Raw genomic sequence first — 10,593 nt, forward strand, 5'->3', positions numbered from 1 at the left:
GTGTAACATTGTGGGGGGAAGGCAGCCCAGCTGCGCAGACAGGTGAGCACACTGCCAAATTCACTTATTTGCTCCTTTCTCTCCCGGACCCGATTCTGCACAGAACTGGGCGGTACGCGCGGGTGTAGCGGTCGCGGTCCGTTCCGGCGAGGCCCGGGCGCGCAGCGGCAGCGCCCGGCGCTCCCTGCTCCTGCGTTCCCCTGGACGGGAACGCAACCTCCGCGCCCACTCCTCCGGCTGCCGGTTAGCTGACAGACGGCGCTGATAGGGCGCAGTGCGCCCCGGCCTCTCCGTCTCGGTAAGCGCTGGCAGCTGGCGCGGTGCGGCTGCTACATACGGCGGGTCCGGGCCGGCAGTCGCCCCGCTACCCCGCCATGGCTGGCCCCGGTCCCGACCCCGGTCCCGGCCCCAGCCCCGGCCCCAGCCCGCCCGGGCGCGTTCTCGCTCGCCGCCGCGCCACAAGCCTGTCCCTCCGCGCTCGCCGTCGTGCCGCAGCCAATCAGCAGGCGCGCCGCGGGTCGGGCGGGAGCCGGCGCGCGGCGTGGGCGGCCATGGAGGATGTGTGCGCCAAGTTCGTGTCGCAGAAGATCAGCAAGACGCGCTGGCGGCCCCTGCCCGCCGCCGCGCTCCAGCCCCCCGACCTCTTCGCCACCGGCTCCTGGGACAACGAGGTAGCGGGTGGGCGGGCCCGGCGGCGCGGCGCGTGCTTCCCGCTGGTGGGTGGGTCGTGCGGCGGCACCTACTGCCCCCTCGGCCCTCTCAGTCTCCGCTTAGAGAGAGCCGGAGCTCGGCGTGAGCGTTGCCCGTCCCGGCGTTCCCTTGAGTATGCCTTGCGCGCATTGCATCCCTAAGGGAGCCAGGGTCCGCCCCGCTGCTCGGCAGGGCTCTCCCGCCGAGTCGGTGCTTCCCGCAGGCGGGCGATGGCTTCCTCAGGAGCAGAGCGGCCTGCAGCACATTGCTTTCCTTGGCTGTGGAGAGAAGGCTGTGACATCTGCGCTGGTTTATTGTTAGAGACTTCTGGAAGCGTTTTAGAGTAAAACTGGTGGTGTCGTTTCCTCACAGGATAACAGGATCTCCCTTTGGTCTGTTGGAGACCTTGGAAATGTGGGCCTCAATGGTGAATATCAAGGAGAACCTCAGCTGCTGTGTGACATCAGGCACAATGGTGATGTTATGGACATGCAGGTAAAATTGCTGTGCTGAATAGATCTGTATTTTTTAAGGGCTTGTCACTTAGGAGAAGTTTAGTGATAGTGATCTGTCAAAATGCTGAGATTGACAAAAAAAGGTCTTATGAAGAAGAGAGACAAAACCAACCAGGATCAGATTGTGCTGGGGTTGTTTTGTTTGTTTTGCTTTGAGTTTTTTTTTGACTATACCTACCAATAACTTAGGTTACTCTAAAATCAAAATGATCATCTGGGTTCTGATATCAGCCAATAGTATGCTTATTATTATCTGTCTTTAGTTTTTGGATCAAGAGAGAATCGTGGTTGCCTCATCAACAGGAACTGTAACTATATTCCGTCATCACCAAAATAACCAGGTAAGTAACTTGCACTGGCTTTAAGCTGCTATTCTGTGTGATACAGGTCACTTTGATCTTAGCATAAGATTTCTCAAAACTGATAGAGCAAGAAACATCTGCATACCAAAATCAGTTTTTTCAAATGTGTTTAAAAAAGCTTTGGCTTTATAAATAAAGGAAACAAAAAAGCATTCTGCATACATGCCACATAAGTTAGATTCCAGAGATAGATAGGCTGGGGTATCCACTACTATATTTGTGTAACCAAATGGTCCATTCACTGGAAACATACTTTAAGAGTCAGGATTGTCTGGGGAGAGTAGGTATTAATGGACTCGTACCTGCCTTATTAGAGTTTTTGCATTCTCGAACTAAATGACTGATGTGGAATTTCTTCTCACGAGTATTGTGTGAAGGAAGATATGTAAAGTCTGTAGTCTTTTGCTTTGATTGTAAATCGCTGAAAATAAATGCGTAATGACTTTTTTATATATTCACAATGACACAATAAAGACTAATATCTGTTAACAGTTTGAGGTGGTGCCTAAAATAAACTAAATTCCTTGCAATCAAAATCTAAATCAGACCTTGTATTCTGTGAAGGCCTCAGCTCTTTTGTCCCGGGAAAAGATTGAAGGGATAAGTCTAGTAAAAAACATTTTCACAGTTCATAAATAGACTGTGTTCTTTCTGATTTCTAGCTCATGTGAAAAAGGTTGTTTAGAGAAGAAATAATCCATGTTCCATTGAAGGGTTGTATGCTCAAGAGTTGAGAAAAACTTAGATCTCTGATTCTTATTTGTATAGGAGAGTAATTCCTGGGAGTTAGTGTAGCTTTCCTGGAGCTTGTTTCTGCTTTCATGCGTATTCTGGAAGCTTTGTTCTATCAGGATCATTATTTAACAGCAGAATTTCATGTCTGGTTACTACTTAGACACTATCTGCCAACCAGCGGTGGGAGAAAGCCCATTATCATGTGGATCAAGACACGTCTTGTGGTGGAGCAGCATGTACCGGGGTCATCTGCAACAACCCAGAAATTGTCACTGTTGGAGAAGATGGTAGAATAAATCTCTTCAGAGCTGACCAAAAGGATGCAGTAAGATCTATAGGTATGTCAAATAACTGTTCAAATTAGTTTGATTTGGAGTGGTTTGTTTGGATTTAACTTCTCAAATGATAACACCACAAAGTCGGTTGAGAATTGAATTAAATATTCCAAGTTGATTGTGTTTGCTCCAGACTATTCAGGTATTCCTCCAGACTTCATATACTTGAAGCACATTTCAGATATATTTCTATGGTCATTCAGATATTTGGCAGCAGATGGAGAAGTATCACGCCTAGCATTCCCTGTAGGCTTCTGGTTCATCTAGAACTATTAAATGCCAGGACTCTATACATTAAATATGGTTAGAAGTATTGTGTCCAAGTTCTTTATAACTGGAGGTCAGTAAAACAGTCATTTCAGTTTGCTGTTTGTACTAAGATTCGCCCTCATGGTGGCCATATACAAAACCACCTCTTTCTCTGCATTTAAAGGAACACCAAGAACCAGAAAACACTGTTTGTACCCTGTTCTTCTACCAGATAGAAGGACACCAAGTGTCAAAACGTGGTGATTCCCAACTCTTCTACCATACTACTCTCATGGAAATAGAATACAAGTTTGTAGCATCTGTTGGAAATGAAATTTAATAGAAGAAATAACTTAAAGGACAGTAATACTGAGTTTGATAGCAGCATTATTAAACCAGAATCTTCTCCCTGAAACTTCTGTTTGACACAGCATCTGTGTTTCTCCTCAAGTGAAATCTTTCCTCCAGCAGATGAAGGAATTCACACAGTGATAAGCCAATTAAGGAAGGAAGTGCTCTGGGATTTCTAGAGGGGATACTTGTGTGTGCATGGCTGTATATACACACACAAGATAAATCCTATTAATTGCCGCCCTTTACTGAAGCTCCTTGAGAATTCCTGTAGGAAACCTTTCAATACTTTATTTCTTTCACAAAACACAGTAACTTCTCCTTTGAGGAGTGAAAACATTAACTAGTTTAAAAGGATTATTTTATTTTTTACTTACAGATACTAACACAGCATGTTCTGATACAAGTTAAATAGAGTAGAATATTTTGCTGACTCACAGGAAGCACATGTCCACAAAAAAAAAAAAAAATCGATATTTTTCGCTGGGTAATTGCTCAGATGCTTACATACAGATTTAACAATGTGCAGGATTCAAGCTGTTAGTTTTCTTAGTGCTCACTTGATAGTACTATGTAAATATACTTGCTTTGTAATTGCAGCATCAGCCAGTGTTATGCTGCAGTAAGACTTTGCATTGAGATTTCCTGGTTCCTGCATTGAGATTTAAGAAATCACATGTAAATTAACTGAGAAATGTCCTTTTGGAAATGGGAAAGGAAATGTTAAAATAGGCATGGTCCATAAATAAGTCAATCGTACCTATGACCTGGTAAGTGAAGCTTACCTGGAGTGATGTGGAAGGGGACTAGCACAAACTCATTGACTAGGGATTGTTGTACAATAAAAGTTGGAGAGGGGAGTGAGAACATCTTGGAAGATGCTTTGAAGTTCTTCAGGATGGCATTCTATAATGTAAGCAATTCTTCGTACTGCTTCCCAATTCAATGGCTTCTTGATGTTTCCCATGTGCCAAGACGAATCCTCAGCATGTTTTAACATGAAGATAGAACTCTTGTACCTCATGAAATATTTGTAAAGGAGTACTTTGCTGTTAGTGTTTAATGGATTTAACAGTACCATACAAAGTTGATGGGTTTATAGTCAGTTGTGGTAGGAAAAAAAATCTTCAGAGTTAAAAACAATGTAAAAATCTTTCCGAGCCATAAAATGTATCATTGCTAAAACACTGATATTCTGTCACAAAATTTTAAATCCTTTAGAACTTCAGTGTTCAGTAATCTAACACTTTTTAATGGTATTTTGGTGTGTGTTTGTTTTTTCTTTCCCTTGACTTTCATTTGAATAGTAGGCAGAAAAATCATTCAAATATCTGGAACCAGGCATCAATGTAACTTGGCTGTCTCAATATCAGAAAAGGTTTCCATCTTATGCAGCAAGAGATTTGCGTATATTTTCAGTATGGGCTTACACAAATAATTTTAAAATACTTGAGGTAAAAGTAGACTTAACAACGTTACCCATCATAATCAAGGTGGTAATTTTATATACAACAACAACATGAAAATATAAGAAAATGGTGTCTATATTATCTCCTAAAGCCTGAAAAGTTTCACCTCAGTGCTGTGAAGTGTTTGACACTGTAAATTACTGTGACCAAGAGAAGCACTGGAGAAAAGGACCTGAAAAAAAAGCGCCTTGCTATTTAGTTAACAAGCACAGCATAATTCTGGTTTGGCTGTAAGGACAAGGATGGATATCACATTGACATTCTTGGAAAAGGTATAAAGAAAGTTGGTGAATTAAGTGCTTCTGCATACAACTGCTTAATGTTCTCAGCCAGAGTTACTATTTCTTATGTTCAAAGGAAGAATTGCATTATGAAAAGCTCCATTGCTTGCCTCCTGTCAGCAGATGCAGAGCATATAAAGAAAACTCTTATGAAAACCATGGACCCGGGTAAATAGATTCTTCTTCTTAGGAACTATAGAAAGAAATCTTACAGATCAACAAGTAGTTCTGTAAGCACCAGAGCAAATTAAATATAGCTTCTTACAGATTTGTCTCAGCAGTGTTTGATATAGGAAGCAATGGCTTCTTATTCATAAGGTACCCTTGCAAGACTTAAAGTTCACATGATGCTGGTCTGTCTCCGCCCTTGAAAATGCAGAAATGTTGTATCCATGTTTAAGCAGCTGTGTTCTGTTTTCTAAAGAGTTCTTTTATCATAGTTAAATGGAGACTAGCATTCCACACGTTTACCTGACTGCTTTCCTTATCTCTCTTGCAGACAATGCAGACAGCAGTACACTCCATGCAGTGACTTTCCTTCGCACAAATGAGATCTTGACAGTAAATTCAATTGGACAGTTAAAAATATGGGATCTCAGACAGCAAAGAAATGAGCCATCTCAAATATTTTCTTTGTAAGACCTTTTTTTTTTTTTTTTTTTTTAAAACTAATTTACTGAGAAGGATGTGTTTCTTTATATAATCTGATTTAAATCTTTCCTGACACCTTGACAATGGGATCATGATTGGTTTTTGGTTTGGTTTGGGGTTTTTTTCTGAAAATCCTAAAAACAAACTTTATTGGTGTTTAAATGATCAAAAGCAGATTCTGCGTAATGGCTGAATTACTATTGTGGATGAGCATTGTATTTAGGTGGTCTGTATTATGACTTAACTCTCGAAGGACTAGTGCAGCTGTACAATTGATCTTTTTTCAAAAAGAAAAACAAAAAAAAACCAACCCTTCACCTAAAACTCTTTCCCTAATTGAATATACTTTACATCTGTGTTTCTCCACAAGCTCAGTAGAAAGTTTCTGGCACTTGAAATGAATTTCAATGACAACTTTGTGTCTTGTAAGGTATTGTGAGAAAACAAACTGAGCTAGACTCAAATCCTCTTGCCTGTGGAATAATTCCCATTGCTGTTAATAGGCTGTGGTTTATGTACCTGCTTTTGCAAGCACCCAGTCTGCCTTTGTAAGTCTTAGTATATGTTGAAACTCTGATGAGAATATGAATTTCAGGGTAAACTTATTATTGTAGGTATACTTAGAGCAGACCTAGACTGTTATCTGTATGTGAGGTTTTCCCACTCCTGTAAAGCTGTTGGATACTGTGTAGATGCCTGTATACAACAAGGCATAGAACCTGCTGCTCATCCAATTGTAGCTTCATGTTATTGCCGTACCTTTAATTTCCAGTAGATGTCATGCGGCTTCAGCCTGCAGTGACCAGATGCTGCAGGAATTGAAGCTGCAGCCTATTCAGTTACCTTGTTCATCAATGCTCAAAGAGATAAAGAAGAACAAAATAGAAACTGAATAAAGAATTCATGTTTGGGTTAGTGTTTGGTTTTTTTTTCCTTCTCCTTTGCAGGACAGGTGACAGAGTTCCTCTGCACTGTGTGGACAGGCATCCCAATCAGCAGCACATTGTGGCCACAGGGGGCCAGGATGGGATGCTGAGTATATGGGACATCAGGCAGGGTACTATGCCAGTGTCCCTACTAAATGCTCATGAAGCAGAAAGTAAGTACGTGAAATGGAAGGGAGAGAAGAAGGTGGCATTTTAGGAAAGATTCTTATTTCTGTAAAAAAATGAGGTGGTGTTTCTACAACAGAAAGCAGTCACATAGTTGCTACTTAGTGTGTTTTCATACAGTTGGCTTCAGTTTGTTCCTTCTCTGTATGTGAGACTGTTTTTATCTAAAAGCCAACTCTATCCAAACTAAAACTAGACTTACTAACCAGTTCTTTAATGAATCATTAGATGCATTTAATCAGAATGGCTGTGATTCTAGAAGGGTAGGTATGTAAATAGTCATAGAAATTGATGCTGTAGTATGCACTTGCAGTAAAGCAAGAATGCAGTTACTAACAAACCTGAAAACCTGAGGAAGGAGACTGAAGATGGTACAGATCCATCTGGTGCCTCCACAATGCTGAAACCGCTCACCTTCCTGGTAACTTTAAATGAACAAGACAGCAATTCATTTCAGGCTCAAAATTTCTTGATGCCACAATTATATTTAAGGAGTGAAAATATTTCTTGAGAAGTTAAGTTTTACTGTTTTACTGACTTAAATATCTTTTGTACAGTTGTGGTGTTCAGACAAAAAAATAATGTGTGTGCTGGGAAGGAATGCATGCTGTCTGCAAACTGAAACTTGATAGCAGGGAAGATGGCATGAGAAAGTATTGAGAATGCCTGAATTCAGATAAGATTTCAACCTTTAACAATTTCCACAGTACTGAAAATGCAACACAATAGCCTTTTTTTTTTTTTCTTTCTTTCTTTCTTTTTTCTCTCCTCCTAGGGGAGGGAAAACAGCACTAAATAACTTAAGGATGGAATTTTGGGTTTCTTACCCACACACACTTAACAATTCAAGGTTTTTGTGGGGGCCTGGGTTCTTGTTAAGTGCATGTCCACATCATGCTGGCCAAAGCACTCTGAGCAAAATACTTGATACTTGTTCTGAAGTGGTTTTGTTTGATTTTTATTTGATGCCTCCAGTGTGGGAAGTTCACTTCCATCCTTCCAACCCTGATCACTTATTTACGTGCTCTGAAGATGGGTCTCTTTGGCACTGGGATACTTCCACAGATGTATCTGAAAAACCATCTTTTCTTCATCAAGGTAAGGATGTTTGAAGTCGACCTGCACTGAATTTGTCAGTTGGCAACATAATTAAAGTTGGTGTTCTCACATGACCCAATTAATAACACAAGCCTAATACAGAAAATTACAAGAAAGCCCTGCTAGGCATTTTAGGAAAAAATAAGGCAAACAGTTGTGTGAGTTTCTTGTGGTCTGCATTTGTTTTGTTTTGAATGTGCTGTACTCTGTCCAATGTGTGAACGGGCACATCCAGTATTTCAAAGATAGATCATGTTCACTTAAAAAGCATCTGTATATAGCAAAGAATATTGTGTCCAGTTCTGGGCCCCTCAGTTCAAGGACAGGGAACTGCTGGAGCGAGTCCAGCGCAGGGCAACAAAGATGATTAAGGGAGTGCAGCATCTCCCTTATGAGGAAAGGCTGAGGGAGCTGGGTCTCTTTAGCTTGAAGAAGAGGAGACTGAGGGATGACCTTATTAATGTTTACAAATATATAAAGGATGAGTGTCACAAGGATGGAGCCAGGCTCTTCTCGGTGACAACCAACGGTAGGACAAGGGGTAATGGGTTCAAATTGGAACATAAGAGCTTCCACTTAAATATGAGAAGAAACTTCTCAGTAAGGGTAACAGAACACTGGAACAGGCTGCCCAGGGGGGTTGTGGAGTCTCCTACTCTGGAGACATTCAGAACCCGCCTGGACACCTTCCTGTGTAACCTCATCTAGGTGTTCCTGCTCTGGCAGGGAGATTAGACTAGATGATCTTTTGAGGTCCCTTCTGATCCCTAACATTCTGTGATTCTGTGAAAGACATGAAAGAAGCCTAAATGACACATTACTACCTGAGTCTCTGAGGGAGATATGCAAAATGTTATAATACCAAAATAATTTTTACCTTAATAGCATAGTGGAATTACAAATTCAGGGTCATAATTGGAACTTTCAATGAATGAAACCGTATCCCTTTGTATTGTGGCTGGATTTTTATTAAGGATATGATACTGACTTAATGTAAACATTCATTTTCACATTCTAGTCACAAAGACTGCTTAATTGCTTGTCACTTCAGACTGTAAACAGTAGGGAAAGTTTCAGGTGTCATCTGCTGCCTTTGGCCTCAAAGTTGCCATTCAAAGCTCAGTTCTATATAGGGAAACAATAGCATAACTGATTCAAGTTGTAATCTGAATGTTTTCAGGTATACTAAATAGAAATTGTTTAGCACCACTTCCAGCCACTTGTTAATTTTAGACTTGACTGATAGTTCTCAAACTGTGAGACGTCAGTTTGAATGTAAAATGTTATCCGGAAAAAATTCAAAGTGAAATCCAGGTGTATCACTTGCTGCAGAGTAAGTAGGGAGAAGAGATGGTAGGGAATAAGTGTTACTAAAGGGAAGCTGATGCCCCAAATGTATCAAGACATTGTATAGAAAGAATTTTGTTCCTAGGTCTGTTCTTGCTTTAGTCTCCAGCTAGAAAAACTTGTAGCTACTTACGCTGTTTGTTCAGCAAGATGAGTTCATAACTGTACTGACCTATTTCTCTTAACTGAGGACAGAGCTGCTAGCAGGTTTCCGTGATCACCTCAAGTACTTGATTTTATTTTTCTTTTAGCATTTTTTCCTTTGTTTACCAAAGGGACGACATCTATTAACTAATCTGAAAACTGACTTAAATATAAAATGATGTTCCCATTATGTCTGTCCCATACCTATTATGTTTCTCCAAGTTCTGATGATGCATAAACTAAATTAGAACTTATTTCCCTCTCTTTCTTTCAGGAGGAAGAAGTACTACGTATTTTTCCCACAATGCCATTAATCAGTCTGTAGTAAGTGCCTGGCTAAGCAACGATCCTACCAAAGACCGCATGGAAATCACCAATTTAATTCCAAATCAGACTTTGTCCGTGAACAGTTTAGATGTTTTAGGACCATGCCTAGTATATGGTACTGATGCAGAGGCTATTTACGTGAACAGACAACTCTTCGCGTGAAATGACTCCAGTGTCCCTTTGAAGTACTGATCACCTTGAACTACTGGGAAATGTCAGGTTCATTCTTAATGATGCTCACTAGTCTGTTGTCAGCATGTGGGGTAGAGGCCTCCAGCTTGGTTCTCGTACTGCAGAAGAATTGTAAGGTACCTCAAATTCTGAAAGCTGTAACTCATTACTGATGCTCCAGGATGGGTCACTGATTTCTTTCCCGGTGCCTGTTTGGTTTCGGTAAGCAGGTCGCTAGCGCAAGATATTTGCTGCAAACTGATGCCCATAATACACACGTGCATACAAAATGAAGAGAAGGGAAACCCCTGATTATTCCCACCCTGGTGAAGATATTTTTCAATGATTAATTCTAAGGCCAAACTATGGGGTTCTTTGAAATTCTTTTTATGTCACCTGAGAGAGGGGTTTTTTAATCTGAGTTTTATTTAGTTTTTATTTAGGGGACCTAACTTTTTATGTTAGCTCATGAGAACTGGAAAGGAAAGCTGTTGAAGCTGTGAAATGTGAAAGGTTCTATAGGAATCTTAGCATTTTGGTAACGTTATTTTGGATTATCTACAGCTTCATTATGGATGCTGAATGTTAAAACTCGATAATGTGCTGGTAACTCTCAACAGATTTTTCTTTTTATAGTTGAGGTCCTAATTGACAGATGTGTTGGCTGTGTTTTCAGATGTGAGAACAAGACTTTTTCTAAACTGGAGACATAGTCTTTGTCACAATCAAAATTTCACATCTGGTCTGTTGCAAACT

General features: G+C 41.0%; 1 protein-coding gene across 1 annotated transcript; it reads left to right on the top strand.

Annotated features, from left to right (window-relative positions):
• Positions 1–333: 333 nt before the first annotated feature.
• On the top strand, positions 334–10,349 carry NUP43 (nucleoporin 43). Its single transcript, XM_080342184.1, has 8 exons — positions 334–671; positions 1,063–1,185; positions 1,469–1,546; positions 2,463–2,640; positions 5,487–5,622; positions 6,586–6,737; positions 7,726–7,848; positions 9,614–10,349. The coding sequence occupies exons 1-8, from the start codon at positions 375–377 to the stop codon at positions 9,826–9,828; spliced, it is 1,302 nt and encodes a 433-aa protein (XP_080198310.1). The 5' UTR covers positions 334–374; the 3' UTR covers positions 9,829–10,349.
• Positions 10,350–10,593: the final 244 nt, after the last annotated feature.

Source organism: Nesoenas mayeri (assembly GCF_963082525.1).
Source record: "Nesoenas mayeri genome assembly, chromosome: 3".
Taxonomy (NCBI): domain Eukaryota; kingdom Metazoa; phylum Chordata; class Aves; order Columbiformes; family Columbidae; genus Nesoenas; species Nesoenas mayeri.

Excerpts from the sequence above, each read along its gene's own strand:
- NUP43 (XM_080342184.1), top strand. The coding sequence starts at position 375 with ATGGCTGGCCCCGGTCCCGACCCCGGTCCCGGCCCCAGCCCCGGCCCC. Across the intron at positions 672-1,062 it reads CCGGCTCCTGGGACAACGAG|GATAACAGGATCTCCCTTTG; the intron begins GTAGCGGGTGGG and ends GTTTCCTCACAG. Across the intron at positions 1,186-1,468 it reads GTGATGTTATGGACATGCAG|TTTTTGGATCAAGAGAGAAT; the intron begins GTAAAATTGCTG and ends ATCTGTCTTTAG.